This window comes from Schistocerca americana, chromosome 8 (assembly GCF_021461395.2).
Source record: "Schistocerca americana isolate TAMUIC-IGC-003095 chromosome 8, iqSchAmer2.1, whole genome shotgun sequence".
In the NCBI taxonomy this organism is placed as follows: Eukaryota; Metazoa; Arthropoda; class Insecta; order Orthoptera; family Acrididae; genus Schistocerca; species Schistocerca americana.
The window spans coordinates 437,941,986-437,963,059 of NC_060126.1; the positions used below are offsets into that span (position 1 = coordinate 437,941,986).

Sequence of the window (21,074 nt, forward strand, 5' to 3'; positions counted from 1 at the left end):
CTTCTCTTTCAAGGTCTGGAAAGCTTCCTGTTGCACTTCGCCCCATTCGTACGGAACTCCCTTTTTTAGTAGTTCATGTAGAGGCTTGGCAATTTTACTAAAATTGCTCAGAAACCGTCGGTAATATCCGACCATTCCCAGGTAACATTTCAATTCCGTAGTTGTCTTTGGCGGCGGGTAATTTTCTATTGCCGTTACTTTCGTGGGATCGGGTTTCAAACCTTCTGCCGTTAAAACGTGTCCTAAGAACGTAACTTCTATCCGCAAGAATTCGCATTTGTCGACCTGCAACTTCAGGTTCGCTTTTCTTAAATGTTCAAATACTTCTTCAAGGCGTGCGTTATGCTCCTCAAGCGACGCACCTACGATGACGATGTCATCTAGATAAATGAACACTTTATTCCCTTGCACGCCCGTCAGCACGGTGTTCATTAGCCGTTGAAATGTAGATGGGGCCGTTTTTAAGCCCATGGCCATTCTATTATATTCGTAATGTCCCGTCGGCGTACTAAATGCCGTTTTTTTTCGATCCTTCTCATCTATTAATACTTGGTAGTATCCCTTCGCGAGATCTAACGTTGAAAAATATTTTGCCTTTCCTAGACTATCTAGAATTTCGTCAATTCTAGGTAACGGGTAAACCATATTTATCGAGACATCATTTAGTTTCCTATAATCAACAACTACTCTCCATTTGGGTTTACCACTAGCATCAAGTTTCTTTGGCAATAATAACAAGGGGAAATTAAATGGACTGGTACTCGGCGAGATTATGCCGTCTCTCAACATGCCCTGAATTTCCGTTTGCAGTGCATCCTGCTGAGCTTGTGGGATGCGATACGGTCTTTGATTTATAACTGTCCCTTCAGCTTCCGGCGTTAGTGGGATCTGGTGCTTCACTACGGTAGTGTAGGTGAGCACGTCCCCTGGTAAGTAAAACACGTCGTTATACGTCAAGCACAATTCCCGCATGGTGTTGTGCTCCTCCCGATTTAAGTGGTCTATACGCATATTTTCCGTTAACAACTTTTGCCTCGTTTTTCTCTCGATCCTCCTGTTCTGGGGTGCACGTCTAACTTTGTAGCTACTGGGCGGTGGGACCTCTTCTGCTAGTACTTCCGGCACCCTAAACCGCACTTCTTGGGTTCGGGTATTCATTACGCTCGTTATACATGTTCCATCTTGGACGGCCACTATGGCTTCTGGTATATAGACCCCTGGCCTAATCTCTTGTTTGGGAATTACTACCTCCCTACCTATTTTCCGCGTCACGCGGACTCTTATAAACCTCTCTTCCCGGGGTCCTATCCTGACTTCTTCCAGATCCTCCGGGGCTAGTGACTTGTCACGCCTACTCGTCGTGATATTACAGGGCTTCTTTGCTCGTTCTGGCAGCTCTTCGTTTCGAATAACTGCACTGTCATCTGGCGTCGCACAATTCTTACAAGTTGGCGCAGCCGGCACTCGGCTGTCTCGCCTCGTCGGGTATTTGGAGCAACCGCCACCCTTACTATCTGTATAACTTGGACCGCTATCTCTTATTTGTCTCCCAGCGACTGCCCGCGCGCGCGTCGTAACCTCGACCGGCGCCTTATCTCCTCGCGCTACATCTGCGTAACTGGCTCTTACCTCCGTCCCAATCTTACCACTTTGCGCAACTAATCGATTTGCAGTGTCCTCTTCGCACGCTTCTCGTAATTCTACCCATTCGTCTTGCACATACATTCTCCGTCGCCCATAATCCAGCACGACTTTATGTTCGTCCAGGAACTCCCGTCCAAGTAACCCATCAAACGGCAGATCAAGACATTCATTTACAACTTGAAACTGAGTAACCCATTTTCTTCCTATACCGCTACTTAATTCGATTAATACAGGACCCTCCGTCCTGACCTCTTCATTGACGATACTCTTTATTGTCACTGCCCTGTCGGTTTCCTTCTTTACACCATCCCTCAAAACCCTGGATTTAATGAGGTTAATGTGGGCCCCACTATCTATTAGTAATCTCGTCTCAGTTCCTTTTACATCTTTGCTCCTCACACATATATAGTCATTTTTGCCCGTGCATTCGGCAGCTCTTATTATTCCTGACGCAGCGTAATGGAACTGCGGCATTACGCCCTCTTCTCGTTTCCCTGCATATTCTTCCCACGGATGTTAACCCATTTACTTTCGTGGCAATCTCGAGCATAGTGTCCGTGTCGGTGACACGTGAAGCATGTCACTGGTTTGGCTTTGGTACACGGGGGTGTGTGTCCCGGTAGGTTACATGCTGTACACCGTACGGGTGGAGGACACTGAGCTCGTCCCCCATTTCCCCTAAATTCCCGCACGTCAATTTCCTTGACTGGTAATCGATTTCGGTCTGTCCCCTGGGAGCCGCCCTTCACCACGTCTGTTTTTCGGACGGTATACTTTGTTCTACATTCACGCGCTACATGCCCTTCTTTTCCGCAACTAAAGCATTTCATACTATTTTTCCGTCCTGTCCTGCTTGCAGTCGCCACTCGGCGTTTATCTCGCTCGGACGTTATCGCACATTCCTCCGTTGCGGATAAGTCAATAGCCTCTGACAGGGTTATCCGTTCGCCTTGTGCCCGTATTACTGTTTTTATTCTCTCGTCGTATAATCCCTGTATGAACACGGCCCGTCCTAGCTTCCCTATCAGCGCATTGCATCCTGCAATCTCGTCCTCATCCATGACCCTCTTCATTGCCTCTCGAAAGTGGAACTGCATAGAATCAACGCGAGAGCCCCATTGAGCCACACTTTCACCGTTTCCCTGCCTACTATTAAACATAGTACAAGCATAGTAGTCAATTGTGCGTTTGCTCTCATAATTTTCCAACAATATAGACCTCACGGCAGACCAAGTCTCTGTATGATCCCTAACCAATAGTTTACTGCGGGCTGAGCCCGTTATCTGACCAATAATGAACTTCAGAAACACTTGCTTATAACTAGGGTTCACTAAATGGTACGCATTATCGCAATTATCAATAAATTCGGACAATCTTTCTCTGTCCCCATCAAATTTATGGGGTACCAACTTGGTAGCCTCACTATAACTTAAATATAGCCTGCTTACACTGGAGAGTGTCTGCGGGCCTTCGCCCGAGTCTACTTCATTGGAGGTTGACATCTCCACTAACCTTGACTCCTGCTGGCTGGCGCTGAATGTGGCGCGTCGCGGTGGCGGCGCGTAGATCCGCTCGAGATGAGCGCGGTGCGAGACGGTACAGCTGCTGGGACGGCGCGGACCGGCGCCTCTCTACCCCGGCGGCGGCGCGATGCGACGCTGGTGCTGCGTTGCCGTGAATCAGCACCTTCTGCTTAGACGTGCCGCGGCGACCCCCTGGACCCGCGACGGTGCGCTGCGTCGACCCTCTGGCTCCGCAGCTGCGCGGTGTGTCGACCCTCTCGTTCTGCGACGGCGCGATGTGTCGACCCTCTCGTTCTGCGACGGCGCGATGTGTCGACCCTCTCGTTCTGCGACGCTGGTGCTACTTAACGCCCCTCTGCCTATTCCAGTACTCTATACTGTCGCTTCTTCACCCGTAGATACCTCACCTATACCCCACACCTGGCACCAGAAAAATGGTCTAAACCTCTGTCGTGTCCTACTGACGTGTCCTGAGAGGGAGTGGAAGGACTGCGTTGGTGCGCGTCAGAGAACTTACTTGGCATGAGGTCTCGGTGGTGTGGGCCGCCAACTCCTCACTGCTCCGTTGTAGAGAAGGCTGCAAGGTGAGCTAGAGTACGGAACTCGGATAGGATCTTAGGGAAGCTTTCATATATGAACACTCGATGTATAGAACGATTATACTGGAAGTACCCCTGGCACTTGTGATTTAAATAAGGTTCTATATACAGTCTCCAATGATTGTCTATCTGGCTATGCAGTTGCCATCCCTAACTTCCCAAACCTAAGTCCTAATACAGCAGAGGCGAGCGCACCAGACTAAGTGTCAGCTGTGTCGATTCAGCCTAAGTCCCTACTTGTTGATGTGCTCAATACTCTCCTGCAACTCTTGCAGCATCCCGACGCAGACTGACGTGGACCGGCTTCCTAAGTACCTCGCTCCATCACTGTCTTTCGATCTAGCAGCTATCCGCTTTTATAGGGGTTAGTGCACCCGGCACCACTTGTTCTAGAAGGTTCTAGCACCCCGAACTTTGAGCCCTGAGTAGGCTAGTCACGCGGCAGCATGTGATGCCTACGTGATGAACTAGCCATTCTCCACTGTTTGCTGTGTCCACGGGTTACCACTAACTGTGTTTGAGCCTCGTGATACTGCATACTCCGCTCTTGTTAGTCGAGTACACATTACACATTACACATGAGATAGTCTGGTCACGTCCGCCTCGCTTGATCTGTAGCAATAATTTTCCAGCCTACAGCCTACATGATTTTAATTCTATCTTCTACTATTCGCGACACCATCTTCTACTATTCGCGACAGGCCTACCGTATTTTACGATGTCTGCCCATGTGTTGTCAAGACTTGCATGGGCTCGTTCGGCACATGGTGCGTTTCGATTTCTGTGGCTGCTTTCCAATGTGAAAAACGTCTTCGACCCACAATGAAGTACGAGTGTGCTTAACTACTGCTACATGCTGTATGCCAGCGAGTTGTACGCATCAATAGGGCATAGTCTTATAGGCGAAAGCTCGCTATCTTCTCATTGTGAAATCAGTCTCTTACTTGGCATCCCGTATCAGCTTTCATTGTATCCTGTGGCATTGATGACAACATCGAGTGTCATTAACTTTCACTGAAATGTTACGTAATTTTGGAATAGAAAGAATTCACAGTTTTTCCGCGGCAACTTCACTGTAAGCAGTGTTATGTGTTATTCCATTGTGCTATTTATGCCTACTGTTAATTGTAACTGTACATCCAGTCAGATACACTGCTTCACGCCTACTATCATAAATTCACTATTTTAGATATTTCTTCGTTCACAGTCTCTGAAAATCGTTCCCACCAGCGATGCCACATACAATACCTCCACTTGAAAAAGTAAAGTACCTCCATAGCTGGTTGTAACTGGCTGGTAGTTCATATGAGGGCTGGCGTTGGAGATGTACAACATCAGTCACACCTCACAGTTTTTCGGTAGAACGCTGTCTTGTGAAGATCTCTCTCTCTCTCTCTCACTGCAAGCGATACCCATGGTAATGGCCTTGTTTAAAAAGGTGTGTTGTAACAGAGAGAACATTACTACACTCTGTAACTATTTTTGAGTAAACATTACACAGTTTTTGTTCCAAAGGATTCACTCTCTGCTTTACTTCTTAACACAGCTCTGTAAACAGCACCCGTGTAAGTTAGTACTACAGTATTGTGAATCAAGATGACGTCAAATGCAGTTTGAAATTAATACAGTTGCTCACCTATGTGACCACACTCACTTCAGCCCTTCATGTGAGACTCTTTCGTAGTAAATCTCAAAGTATTAACCCACTCCAACGTCTGTGAACTTTCACGTTGACCATTGCCACCCAATTCTATTAATGAAATGTATGATAAAAAATGGCTGCACTCATAACCAGCACGGATATTCACTTTGGCTGTTACACCGGACTCTTCCTGCCAGCAGAAGCAAAAGGGAGCTGCTGTCTCGACTGCTTCAGTTGCTCACACCGTAGGAATTATTGTGATATTTTTTAATGTAGAGCTTTGCTTAGCCCTTGGCAAGTGAGGACGCTGTTTCCAGGTGGGTGTGACGTCATAACTCGTCAGCTAGACCCCAACGTAGTTCTCTGCTCACACTGTAGAACTTGTCCCACATTGAGCTAAATTATGATTTACTCGTATCAACTTAACGTAAGTGTTACAAACTGCCAAGTGTCATTTGCTCTTTGAGCGCCTGACTTTATGCTTTGTGCTTTCCATTACAGTTTTTATAGTTCCCCTGCTAGAAGAAATATATTAAATTACTGCCATTTTGTTCAGGAATTATTAATATATTTAAATATGCCCATATACGTGCTTACTATATTATGCTATTCTTTGATTGTGTTTTCATATTGTCGTTTATTAACAGTTCTTTTACTGAGTACTATAGCTTATTATGGATTTGTAAATATTTATTCAGAAACTTCAAATTGTTTTGCATTAATGGTTTGGCTATGACAACCACGCTCTCCATGGACAGGGTAAGCTGGTAAAGCCGCCAGTAAAACACCTCCGCCCCCCCCCCCCAAAAAAAAGAAAAACGGATTGTTTTATTTGTCTCAAAGTCAGGGCTGCTTCCAACAAACCTGTTTAAACTGTAAACGCTACAAAAGTTTGTTGGCATCAGGCTTAACACAAGTATGTAAGAACTAATTAAGTCCTCCACTGGCCCAAAAAGAACTTATAAGACGTGCATTAATGCTCTGTATTTACCATAAGCAACGGTCGTGTCACCAAGTCTTGACGTGCACACTATCCGATAACTAGCTGTAGCTTTGCGATTTTTTTAGAGTCGTAAACTGTCCGCACACAATAACCGCAACATCTGAAAAACTCTCATAAGACGCGGAAATGGACAGAACGTGCACAATAATAGAAATATGAAAGCAGACAACATGAGGTTATTCATGAAGCATGATTAGTAGAGCTTAGCCATAAGTGCAAAAAGGAATCTTTCAGAACTTTGAATAAATATTTATACGTCCGTAACAAATGGTAATGTTAAATAAACAACCATTAACATTTAACGCCATACAACAGGCAGTAATATATACCGATATCAAAACACTATCAGAATAGCGCATAACATAGTGTGCACATGTACGATACGTGTATATGTACAAACACTCCCTAAACCCAATGGTAGGAATTAAATTTTTTTTAGATACAGGGCTATTTAAAAGAGAGAACAGATTTCAAACATTTATTACTTCCAAACACAATTCCAACGTTCCTGCAAAGACGAAAGTTCAAATTTGAGCACCATTCGTTACACGACAAATATTAAAACGGTGGCTCATTTCCTGCCACAAACGAAGCACCTGACAACTCGTTATCGAATTCACAGCTTCCACATTGCGTTGTCGCAGACTTTCAAGAGCATCATGCGTTGGGGGGGGGGGGGGGGGGGGGGATAGAATAGCGATCTCTTACGTAGCCCCGCAGATAGAAGTCATGAAGTGTGAGGTCTGGAGACCTGGAAGACCACCGGCGATGACGTTCATCTTCCGCTCCTCCTCTTCCAATCCCACGTCTTAAAAGAGAGAACAGATTTCAAACATTTATTACTTCCAAACACAATTCAAACGTTCCTGCAAAGACGAAAGTTCAAATTTGAGCACCATTCGTTACACGACAAATATTAAAACGGTGGCTCATTTCCTGCCACAAACGAAGCACCTGACAACTCGTTATCGAATTCACAGCTTCCACATTGCGTTGTCGCAGACTTTCAAGAGCATCATGCGTTGGGGGGGGGGGGGGGGGGGGGGATAGAATAGCGATCTCTTACGTAGCCCCGCAGATAGAAGTCATGAAGTGTGAGGTCTGGAGACCTGGAAGACCACCGGCGATGACGTTCATCTTCCGCTCCTCCTCTTCCAATCCCACGTCCTGGAATGGTGGCATTCAGGTGACGTCGGACGTGGTTAGAGAATTTCTCTAAGCACCAGTAGTGTTTTTATGGAGCCATTGTATCACCTAAACGGAAGAGAAACCCCACATGTGCAAAAGGCGCCGACTTCCTCAAAATTTTAAATTACCAGCACTGCTGAGTATCAATTTTATTTGAAAATTTCCCATGGAGAGTTCAATTTAAGATTTTGACAGCCACATGAGGAGTCGTGTTCCACATGCGAGGAGCTCGGTGTAAAAATCGAGAATCCATCTCTGACTGTTAGTGCTAAAAGGGCAGCAACAACTGAGTTAGCAGTGCATAAGGGGCATTCTGATAAAGCCCTTGGGAAATTACATGTAGTTAAAGAGACAACAAACAGATTTTACCTTTGAAGGCCTCCCATTTGATTTTATCAGAACCTGCAGTTCCAAATGGCTCTAAGCACTATGGGACTTAACATCTGAGGTCATCTGTCCCCTAGACTTAGAACTATGTAAACCTAACTAACCTAAGGACAGCACACAAATCGTTCAAATGGCTCTGAGCACTATGGGACTTAACTTCTGAGGTCATCAGTTCCTAGAACTTAGAACTACTTAAACCTAATTAACCTAAGGGATCACACACATCCATGCCCGAGGCAGGATTCGAACCTGCGACGCAGCAGCAGCGCAGTTCCAGACTGAAGCACCTAGAACCGCTGGGCCACACCTGCAGTTCCCTCAGATATCAATACAAGATGTGATGTACTTGCGTAAGCTTCGAGTAAACCTTTCATGTGCATTACTTAGTGTCGTGGAGGAAAAGCACAAAAAGTATTTTAATATGGGTTCTCCAACAAATGTTCAAGTTACTAATTCAATTGGTACTAGTCCTGTAACTAAATGTGGTAATTCATTTAAAATTAGATCTAAATCTGCAACTACTATTGACCACTTGGTATATTTTTCTGTGCAATAGGTACGAAAGAATATGCCTGACTCTTTCATAACCCTCCCTGCAGGATTTGATTCTGGATGGTATTTTGATATGTTTAATTTCTTCCCAAATAAGAAACTGTGAAGTCAGCTCTTTTCGTTTTCATTATATATATGAAAACGTTGTATCACTTCTTAAACATCTTCACTTGTTCTCTGATTCTTGTAAAAACCCAGTTATGGTCAGATTTTGTTTAATGCTTGTGGTACAGGGAAGATTCACTTTCTTCAGCCATTACTTTCCAATAAGAGTCCACTTACCTTCCATATTACAGAGATGTCAGCATGCTGAAAAGAATAATTATAAAGGACAATAAGATATATTTGCTAATTAAAATAGAGTCCAGCAAAAAGACGAATTTTGAAGTGAAAACACAAAAGAAAAGAAGAGACGCTAAATTTTAAGAATCAGTGGTCCACGTCCTGCCAAAATAATGCTATTTCCGTCGAAACTCAAGGAAGGGCTACACAAAGAAAAAACAAACAGCGGTCTCATGTAACACATTCACGCAGTTCTGCTATTGGCGATAGTCTTGGTGTTGTTAAAGTTAGGCCATTAACTGATGGAGCAGAAGGGCACACATTCCAACTGGCTGAATCATCTCTAATTAAACCAAGCTCAGTAAGTCAGGCTTGTCAAGACCACGTGCCGATAAATGATGAGAAAATGCATAAGGAAAGGCGCGTTATGCCGTTTCTACCAAAAGAAGAAATCATCTACAAGTTCTGCTCTGACATGCACAATTGGCTAACGTGTGGGGAAGAGTAAACCACATGTAGAGTATATTGCTAAAGAGAATGGAAAAATAAGAACGGTTTGTTTGATTTTTATATCTATTAGGAACAGTGTATGAGTTAAGTAACGATTAATATTTATTACGAAATATTGAGTAAGCTCACTTGTCCACTACATAAATTTTATGGTAATGTCAAGAAAATGTTTGAAGGTCTCATTGGTATTCTTCCCGTTACATTCATTTTAACGAAAAATGAGATAGCTGCACGGAATTTCAGCATAACTTTAAGACCTAGAAGGTTTATTTTGTATCTCCTGAAAAGTTTACCTTGTGGGACATGTGGGATTTCTCGATATTCCAATTCAGTTGTTGCGGCAGCAGCTTGTCAGCGGAAAACGGTTCGGGTGTGAAGTTTACCGATCTGACTGAAGTGTCAACTGTCAAGCTGCGAGCATTCCAGGGAAACTGCGATGCGTCAGGAGCAAACTACTTCTCAACGCGTCACATCACTGCCGGCAGCAAAGCCCCTTACGGGCTGTGTCGCATATTAGTGTAGCGGCATATTAGGAACACGACGTCATGTCCATCCTCGCGCCGACATAAAGAGTTGTGAAATTATTCTACATTTCAAAGAACTCACCTAAGGCACCTAGCGTTCTACAGCGTGGGACAGCGGACTGAATCCCATTTTCTTTTCTAGGTGTAAGAGGCCACAACCAAGCGACTCAGTGCGTACCAGGAACGAGCTTCATGCTGAGCTGCAACAGATGCATCTGCAGACGGTCCGGCAGGAGCGCAATTTGCACCAAATTCAACTGCCTCGAGAGAGCGCAGGAAGGTATGTGTAAGCAAAAGCCTGCCCGTCCAGGTTAAAATAGCAATGATTTCCTGCAAACATACAGACAAAATTCACCCATCAGCGCATCTCTTTCCTATGTTATTAAGGTACTGACCGGTGAAAACGTGACGTCCTACATGCATTAGTACACACTCTCCCCATAAGATTTAGTACGTAGGACATCCGCCGATAAGAGGCATGATAATTCGTTTAGAGTTATCCACTTCAGTTGTATTAATTATTTATTCAAACCCGAGAGGTTTCGACATTTTAAAATCCCATTTTCAGGTGAACGGTATCATTGTATCTGGTAACATATAAAATGCGGTTGGGAAAGTCAGTGTAAGAGTTCCAATCGCTGCATGTTGGCCGAAACAGCCCAACGACAGGCAACAGAATAACTTCATACACATAAAGACGGAATTTTAAAATCGCGAAACCAGTCGTGGTTTGTATAAATAATTAATACAAATGAAGCAGATCTCTCTAAATTAATTATCAACTCCTCCTTTCTTGCAAATATACCCACTATGGAGTGAAACAATCGTGAGGAACGGTTTGTGCAAAGAAGCACTCTCCGGGAACAAACACTCAAACTTTCAATAACCTACCAACCTTCACGAATACTACAACCCATTTTCAAAAATGGAAATCATAAGAAAACACCCAACAAACAAGTATACACAAAAATTTAAAAAAATCTCAGTGAAACTCTTCACAAGAAGTAGCGCACGATATTCTAGTCTCCTCTAACAACCACGCGTCACGAATAGATTATCCGAATAGGACGGAAATCGGTTAATGTGGTATATATGTACAGACAAACAAATATTTACAATTTCAGAAAGATCTGATGTTTTGTTCCAGAGAAAGAGCTTTACAAAATGAGCAAGTCAATAACGCGTTGGTCAGACCGTCGCCCTTGTGCAAGCAATTATGAGGCTTGGCGTTGATACAGCTGTTGGATTTAGTGCTGACGGTTATCTTATCGAATTCTGTCTAATTGGCGAATTAGGCCGTCAAGATACCAAGCTGATTGTAGGGCCCTGCCAACAAACGCTCACAAAAACCTCAATTCGGGATGGATGCGGTGATCTTGTTGGCCAATGTGGGGTTTGGAAATCACAAAGACGAGCAGCAAAAACTCTCGCCGCTTGTGGGTGGGCAGTATATTGCTGAAATGTAAGCCCAGGATGGCTTGCCACGAAGGGCGACCCTCAGGTTCGTATCCCATCGCTGTCCAGGGCCTCTCCAGACACGTCTTCGCCGCTCACTGGGGTTCAGTTCGAAGCTGGCATCATCACTGAAGACCACTCTACTCCACTCAATGAGGTTCCAGGCCGAGGACGTGTCTGCAGACGCTCAGGAGAGCAGTGCGATACCAACGTGACTGCCGTCCTCGACAGGGCCCGACAACCAGTCTGGGCTGCCGTTTCTTTTCATAGCAGGAACATTTTGGCTGTCATCCACGGCACCATTACAGCAAAGCACAGTACCGACGATATTCTACGCTGCGTTTTATTTTCCTTCATGAAAAGCCATCACTTGCTTACATTTCAGTAAGGTAACGCTCGCCCGCACGTGGTGAGAGTTTCTGCTGCTTGTCTCCGTGCTTGGCAAACCATACCTCGGTCAGCAAGGTGGCCGGATCTCTCTCCAGTTGGGACATTTGGTGCATTATGGCACGTCCTTCCAATCATCTCGAGATTTTGACGATGTAACCCAGGAACTGGGTAGAATTTGACACGACATCCCTCAGGAGGACCCTCCGACTACTCTTTTAATGTCAAGCCGAATAACTGTTTGCATAAGGTCTAGAGGTGAACCAAAGAGTTATTGACTTGCTCAATCTGTGAAGTTCTTTCTCTTGAATAAATCACCCAATGTTTCTGGAATTGTAATCATTTGTTTGTACATCTATCAGTTTCTCTCGCGTTCAGACAATTTCTTCAGGGTATGACTTTTTCTTTGTCTTCGGCCGTATGTTTGATATTTCGACACAAAACTGTAATATCGTGCTTTACATGCACATAAAAAGTGCTGAAAACAAAACTTATCGGTGATCAAAAAGTCAGTATAAATTTGAAAACTGAATAAATCACGGAATAATGTAGATCGAGAGGTACAAATTGACACACAGGCTTGTAATGACATGGAGTTTTATTAGAACCAAAAAAATACAAAAGTTCAAAAAATGTCCCATAGATGTCGCTTCATCTGTTCAGAATAGGAATAATTAGCATAACAAAGTAAGACAAAGCAAAGATGATGTTCCTTACAGGAAATACTCAATATTCCACCATCATTCCTCAACAATAGCTGTAGACGAGGAATAATGTTGTGAACAGCACTGTAAAGCATGCCCGGAGTTATGGTGAGGCATTGGCGTCGGATGTTGTCTTTCAGCATTCCTAGAGATGTCGGTCGATCACGATACACTTGCGCTTTCAGGTAACCCCAAAGCAAATAATCGCACGGACTGAGGTCTGGGGACCTGGGAGGCCAAGAATGACGAGAGTGGCGGCTGAGCACACGATCATCACCAAACGACGCACGCAAGAGATCTTTGACGCGTCTAGCAATACGGGGTGGAGCGCCATCCTGCGTAAATATCGTACGTTCCAGCAGGTGTTTATCAGCCAGGCTGGGGATGATGCGATTCTATAAAATATCGGCGTACCTCTCAGCCGTTACGGTAGCAGTTTCGCTGTCCAGCGCCATCTGTCAGACATTTTGTGAACTTTGCTTTTTTTTTGTTCTAATAAAACGCCATGTCATTCCAAGCATGTGTGTCAAATTTTACCTCTCTATCTTCATTATTTCGTGGTTTATTAAGTTTTCAAATTTATACTGACTTTTTGATCACCCGGTATATTCGGTTTCAAAGGACTATCTTCAATGCATCAATGCAATCAACGCCATACCTGAAACTTCCTGGCATGTTAAAACTGTGTGCCGGACCAAGACTCGAACTTTGGACCTTTGCCTTTCTGTTATGAGCATACAGTGGGCACGTAAATATGCCTAGCATGTAGCGTCTCCCGCTCTGATGGAAGACCTGATAACGGATTTTGCCTGCTTTCATGCACTCCACACAAAGTAACTGTCGCGTGTTTTCTTTCCAGTTCTCGGCATACTGCAGGGCAACGAAGCCGATCCAGGTGGATTTTCGAGGGGAAGTGTTTGATCACCCACCTTACATCCCGGACTTGGCTCCCTCTGATTTCATCTCTTACCTCACATGAACCCCTGGGTATGAGGACTACAGTATGGCACAACAACAAGTTGCGGACCAGCGCAGAGAATTGGCGTTAATCACAGGCGAGGGTATTGGACAGTTACTACCATGCCGCGACAAATGTCTAAGTCGAAGTGGCGACTGTGCAGAGAAGTAGTTGGAAGGTGTAGCTAAATGTTGCAAACAAAACAGTTATAATTTACGCTGTGGTTTTCTTTTCGCGACCGATCAGGGCATGGAAAAAAAGCTCTCTTATCACAACTTAATTTATCTTTTGCATATTGTAAGGTCTCGGTTTAACATTTAATTTCATTCATCTATGTAGATTCTTTGTTCCGTTGTATGTTACGCTAAATGACGTGTTTGAAACAGTACCCCCGGCACATAATTCGTGCAGTGAGAAATAAAATTCTCTGATACATAACACAAAAAGAGTCGTTTGTAATTATTTTATGTATTAACTTTATTGAATCGTTTTGCAACGCCACATATCAACCGAAAACCACGCATTCAACTATACGGTCTGTACAAAAAGTCGAGGAGTTCTTCATTACATTTTTTAATTATTTTGTTCGTATGAGAGTGTAATTGAAGGTGAGTTTCACCACCTACAACCCCAATTTCCATTTCCCATTACAACTCAACTGATTCCGATTTTTCGAATACGTATCATTTTTCACTTCTTGTGTTTTGCTTTTTCAGTGTGTGCACCTGGGAGTTCGAAATCATTTGACTGTAACATTTGCATCTGCAGTTCTCAAGAGAAATGGGTGTGTACTCAAAAGCAATGCAGGTCAGAACAAGGCGGTGCGTATCATTATCCCCGTACGTTTTTTTCAAATTAATCTATAAATTTAGCTATTCGTTAATCTCTAAAATTTTATTTCTGCTAACAACTTGGCAGTTTCATTTCAGTAACTTGTTTATAACACGTGGTAACAGAAATTAGTGGTAATGTGTACTATAAAGTTGTAGTTGGTCTAATTTTGTGTATTTCATTTTCTCTCTCTAAGTCTATAGCTCTCTACAAGCCGAAGCACGTAATTGGATTTATGCGAACACTTTATTGCATATTTGCCTAGTCACGCGCTGGGTTTGTCTCCAAAGAATCTTCAGGTGCCTTTCTTAATGTGATTCAAATGGTAAAACGTGTTTTCGAAAACATTTTGGGGAAACGGCGATCAATTTCACAGCTGTACTGAGAAAAAGGTCTAGTTTGCAGAAATCATATTTCTGTGCGTTAGTTAACTTGCAAGCAGTACTTCAGAGCGACCAGATATCCATAATTAATTACATCGTAACATCTTTGACAATTGTCGATGCTGCACGTTGGTAAGTAACCAGCAGCTTCACGTAGTACAGACGGTCTTGTATACGTCACTACAACAGTGACGTTATTGGCTTCTTATTTTACGTTAATTTTCGTTTAAACATATTATATTTTACAGCGTAAACTTAAAATAGCCAACTTAAGCCGATATTATAGTTAGATACCATAAGCAAGCTGGTAACCAAAATTTAGTAGAAGCGTTATACACGCTGATAAGTAACCAGTGACGCCTTGTTCATACCCGTAGAGGGCAAAGTAACTGATCAGCCTTTTATTGTACGCTGCTTTATGTTTTAAAAATATTAGTGGTTAATCTTGCAGCCAATACTAAAAATAGATAACATTTTTAATTTATCAGCTAAAGCTTTTCGTCATGCTAGGCGCTCAGTCCGGAACCGCGCGACTGCTGCGGTCGCAGGTTCGAATCCTGCCTCGGGCATGGGTGTTTGTGATGTCCTAAGGTTAGTTAGGTTTAAGTAGTTCTAAATTCCAGGGAACTGATGACCACAGATGTTAAGTCCCATAGTGTACAGAGCCATTTGAAACATTTTTTTCGTCATGTATTCCAATAGCATTTATTCTACTTGTTGGAGACGACAAGGGTAAGGGGGGGGGGGGGGGGACAGATTGCGCTATTCAAACAAACCGCATCACGTTTTCTCCAGCAGTTGACAGCATCGGAAGACTTCTGCTGATCCTGCCCCATGGATCCGTTTCCACACACAAATTTTTAGTAGAACTTCATTTTATTTTTATTATATCGTTCATATTTAATGCGTATCCTCCTCTATGTGAATAGTACGCTATATTTCAGGGTACAGTCTGAAGATTGTCCGCCTTTGAACTGAAACTGGCCACCAATAAATGTTATTTGTTCGAACTAGACTGGTTATCTAAGTACAAAAATCAGTTTTGCTTCTGTTATACGAGGGCCGAGCTAGCCGAGACAAAGAATTCCCATAGTTCGTATATTTGTGACACGAAGGAAAACTTCAGATTATTTTCGAGTACAAAATACACATATCAAAGACGTTTAGCATCACCCTGGTTCCCAGAACCGCTGAAGATAGACCTTGACTGTGGATATTGTATCACAGACACAGTCCCTTTGACTTCGCAGGGATGGCACGATATCCGCCCAACGATGTAAACAACCGTGCCTGAGCTGCGCATATTAGACGGACGGGGTCTGACAGCCGATCAGTTCCTGTCACCCCACGAGGAAGGAGGTAGACGACTCGTCTTGTCTGTAGTCCAACCATGCCTAGACGGTCAATACCGCATTTCGATCATTTCCGCAATGTTAGTTTGTACCAGGAAGGGCTGTCAACAAGGGAAGTGTCCGGACGTCTCGAGGTGAACCAAAGCGATGTTGTTCGGATATGGAGAAGATACGCAGAGACAGGAACTGTCGATGACACGCCTCGCTAAGGCCGGTCAAGGGCTACTACCGCAGTGGATGACCGCTACCTACGGATTATGGCTCGGAGGAGCCCAGACAGCAAAGCCATCATGTTGAATAATGCTTTTCGTGCAGCCACATGACGTCGTGTTAGGATTAGAACTGTGCGCAATAGGTTGCCTGATGCGCAGCTGCACTCTCGACGTCCATGGCGAAGTCCATCTTTGCAACCACAACACCATGCAGCCTGTTACAGATGGGCACAACAACATGCCGAATGGACCACTCAGGATTGGCGTCACGTTCTCTTCACCAGTGAGTGTGGCATATGCCTTCAACTAGATAATCGTCGGAGACGTGTCTGGAGGCAATCCTACCCGGTCGGGCTGAACGCCTTAGACACAGTTTCCAGTGAGTGCAGCAAGGTGGAGGTTCCCTGATGTTTTGGGGTGGTATTATGTGGGGCCGACGTAGGCCGCTGGTGGTTATGGAAGGCGCCGTAACGGCTATACGATACGCGAATGCCGTTCTCCAACCGATAGCGCACCATATCGGCAGCGTATTGACGAGACATTCGACAATTCCCCCCACCATCGTGCACATCTTGTGAATGACTTCCTTCAGGACAACGACATCGCTCGACTAGAGTGGCCAGCATGTTCTCCAGACATGAACCCTATTGAACATGCCTTGGATAGACTGAAAAGAGCTGTTTATGAACGATGTGACTCACCAACCACTCTGAGGGATCTACGCCGAATCTCGACCAACAGTGCCTTGATGAACTTGTGGATAGTATGCCTCGACGAATACAGGCATGCATCAATGCATGAGGATGTGCTACTGGGTATCAGAGATACTAGTGTTTACAACAGTCTGGACCACTACATCCGAAGGTCTCGCTATATGGTGGTACAACATGCAATGTGTGGTTTTCATGAGCAATAGAAAGGGTGGATATTATGTTTATGTTGATCTCTATTCCAATTTTCTGTACAGGTCCCGGAACTCTAGGAACCGAGGTGATGCAAAACTTTTGTTGATGTTTGTAGATGCGCTCTAGCAAAACTAAGGTTTGGTAGTTTTGGTACAGTACAGAAAATGGTTCAAATGACTCTGAGCACTACGGGACTTAACATCTGAGGTCATCAGTCCCCTAGAACCTAGAACTACTTAAACCTAACTAACCTACGGACATCACACACATCCATGCCTGAGGCAGGGTTCGAACCTGCGACCGTAGCGGTCGCGCGGTTCCAGACTGTAGCACCTAGAACCGCTCGGCCACTCCGGCCGGCGGTGCAGTACATAAATGACGCAGTAAATGGTAGTATTACCGATAGTAGTGGTAGTTTGGTAGGGAAAGAAACACAAATGAATTTGTAGGAGAGGTACTGCAAGTCGGCGACTTCTCGTTCTTTTATTGATCCTTTGGTAGTATTTTTCGCTCATAAGTAGATCTACTGGTCAGTGTTAGTCCGTTGTGTACTTTATATCCTTATAGAATAAAAGCAGCGTTTTATAAATAATGAATATTAGTTAATTTCGTAACTGCTGCGCTTTTATACTGAGGTGACAAAAGTCATGGGATAGGGATATTCACATATACAGATGGCGGTAGTATCGAGTACACAAGGTACAAAAGGGTACTGCATTGGTGGAGCTGTCATTTAAACTCAGATGATTCATGTAAAAAGGTTTACGACGTGATTAAGACAGTACGACGGGAATTAGCAGACTCTGAACGCGGAGCTCGACGCATTGGACATTCCATTTACGAGACATTTAAGGACTTCAATATACCGAGATCCGCGGTGTCACGACTGTGCCGAGAGTAACAAATTTCAGTCATTACTTTTCACCACGGACAATATAGTGGCCGACTGTCTTCACTTAATGTCCGAGAGTAGCGGCGTTCCCGCAGAATTGTCAGTGGTAACAGAGAAGCAGCACTGCATGAAGTAACGGCAGAAACCAATGTGGTACGCACGACGAACGTAACCGTTAGGAGAGTACGGCAAAACCGGGCGTTAACGCCCTACTGGAGCAGACGACCAACGCGAGTGCGTTTGCCAACAGCACGACATCGCCTACAGCGCCTGTCCTGGGCTCGTGACCGTATTGGTTGTACGAGGTGCATTCAAGTTCTAAGGCCTCCGATTTTTTTTCTAATTAACTACTCACCCGAAATCGATGAAACTGGCGTTAATTCTCGACATAATCGCCCTGCAGACGTACACATTTTTCACAACGCTGACGTCATGATTCCATGGCAGCGGCGAAGGCTTCTTTAGGAGTCTGTTTTGACCACTGGAAAATCGCTGAGGCAATGTGCGGTCATGGAGAGTGTCTTTCATTGTTGGAAAATGCCAAAAGTCACTAGGAGCCAGGTCAGGTGAGTAGGGAGCATGAGGAATCATTTCAAAGTTGTTATCATGAAGAAACTGTTGCGTAACGTTAGCTCGATGTGCGGATGCGTTGTCTTTGTGAAAGAGCACATGCGCAGCCCTTCCCGGACGTTTTTGTTGCAGTGCAGGAAGGAATTTGTTCTTCAAAACATTTTCGTAGGATGCACCTGTTACCGTAGTGCCCTTTGGAACGCAATGAGTAAGGATTACGCCCTCGCTGTCCCAGAACATGGACACCATCATTTTTTCAGCACTCGCGGTTACCCAAAATTTTTTGGTGTCGGTGAATCTGTGTGCTTCCATTGAGCTGACTGGCGCTTTGTTTCTGGATTGAAAAATGGCATCCACGTCTCATCCAGTGTCACAACCGACGAAAAGAAAGTCCCATTCGTGCTGTCGTTGCGCGTCAACATTTCTTGGCAACATGCCACACGGGCAGCCATGTGGTCGTCCGTCAGCATTCGTGGCACCCACCTGGATGACACTTTTCGCATTTTCAGGTCGTCATGCAGGATTGTGTGCACAGAACCCACAGAAATGCCAACTCTGGAGGCGATCTGTTCAGCAGTCATTCGGCGATCCCCCAAAACAATTCTCTCCACTTTCTCGATCATGTCGTCAGACCGGCTTGTGCGTGCCCGAGGTTGTTTCGGTTTGCTGTCACACGATGTTCTGCCTTCATTAAACTGTCGCACCCAAAAACGCACTTTCAACACATCCATAACTCCATCACCACATGTCTCCTTCAACTGTCGATTCATTTCAATTGGTTTCACACCACGCAAATTCAGAAAACGAATGATTGCACGCTTTTCAAGTAAGGAAAACGTCGCCATTTTAAGTATTTTAAACAGTTCTCATTCTCGCTGCTGGCAGTAAAATTCCATCTGCCGTACGGTGCTGCCATCTCTGGGACGTATTGACAATGAACGCGGCCTCATTTTAAAACAATGCGCATGTTTCTATCTCTTTCCAGTCCGGAGAAAAAAAATCGGAGGCCTTAGAACTTGAATGCACCTCGTATTCTAGACGACTGGAAAACCGTGGCTTTGTCAGACGAGTCCCGATTTCAGTTAGTAAGAGCTGATTGTATTAGGATTCGAGCGTGGCGCCGATCCCATGAAACGTTGGACACAGGAATGCAACAAGGTACTGTGCATGGCGGTGGTGGCTTCATGAAAGTGTGGTCTGTGTTTACATGTAACGGACTGGGTCCTGTCGTCCAACTGAACGGATCTTTGGATGGAAAGGCCATATTTGGGTACTCGCAGACAATTTTCAGCCATTGATGGACTTGATGCTTCCAAACAACCATGGTAATTTTATCGATGACAATACGCTGTGTCACTGGGCAACAGCTGTTCGCGATTGGTTGAAACGTCCCCTTTGAACAATATATACACGACTGTCCTTAACCTGACACACAATATTTTTAGCGCAACGCAATCTGACTTTCAAAATTCCCTACAAAAGAATGGCCCTGACTAACATTAAACTATACCTTTCACAAATCACTTACCTCACAAAAATCTTCGCTGCTCAAGCTACTGCAATACAGCAAGCGCCACTACTGCCAGCTAAATAAAAGATTCAAACTACTGAAGGCACTAACTACTGATAGGGGTAGTTAGCAAATGAAAGATATTAATAGAGAACAAACAATGTATTTACCTTGATATCATCATATATAAATATAGCAGTTCATGAAAAATTACAAAACTCCGCCATCTCTCTCCCCACATCCACCACTGCTGGCGGCTCACCTCCAACTGCGCAACGCTACGCGCTGTTCACAGCCAGCTGCCTAACACTACAATGGCGAGTATTACAACAATGCAAAGCAGACACAGACTGCCCACAGCACAGCCAGTGATTGTCATACAGAGGTGGTGTTACCAATAAAAAACCTAAACAGCCTACTTACATAGAGAAAACATAAACAGCCTACTTACATAGAGAAAACATAAACAGCCTACTTACATAGCCCCCATGCTCCCCACAAAAATTTTTACAAATGGTGTTGGGCACTGGCCAATACAGATTTGACAAAAATTTTTCACAATTACAGTAACAAAGATATAAAATGCACACACTTATTAATATTATGTTGGTCAAAAGATCAAAATTTCTCACAGTCCATAAAGACAGTCCACATTGTTCATCACAGTAAAAATGCAGAGTTTTTCTCAAAGTCCAAGCAGTAAAAGAAAATGCACATAGAAGTAGTGGATTTCCATGCAGTCTTGAAGAAGTAGTGTTGACCTTCCAACGGAAAGACAGTGCTGACTCTCGACATGCAGACAGGTAATGGGCCACAACAGAGCAAACCCACAGCAGAGTCATTCGAAGTTTGGAAGAATATTGGTAGGTAGGTCATCACAGAGCAGACCCACTGGAGTCCTGGTAGAGATTGTGGTATTGGTGGGCCACCAGAGGTGCAGACCCACTGCAGTCCTTGTAGAAATAATGGCGTTGGTAGGTCATCATAGATGCAGACCCACTGTAGTCCTTGTAGAGATAATGGTATTGGTGGGCCACCAGAGGTGCAGACCCACTGTAGTC

At 44.3% G+C, this 21,074-nt stretch overlaps 1 protein-coding gene across 1 annotated transcript in view; it reads left to right on the top strand.

Annotated features, from left to right (window-relative positions):
* The first annotated feature begins 3,689 nt into the window (after positions 1–3,689).
* The window catches only part of LOC124545902 (pacifastin-like protease inhibitor cvp4), a 72,960-nt gene continuing 55,575 nt past the window's right edge, over positions 3,690–21,074 (top strand). Inside the window, exons 1-4 of the mRNA XM_047124862.1 lie at positions 3,690–3,751; positions 4,042–4,130; positions 9,997–10,134; positions 14,075–14,179. Coding sequence (XP_046980818.1) covers positions 3,690–3,751; positions 4,042–4,130; positions 9,997–10,134; positions 14,075–14,179 — 394 coding nt within the window. The remainder of the gene's footprint in view (positions 3,752–4,041; positions 4,131–9,996; positions 10,135–14,074; positions 14,180–21,074) is intronic.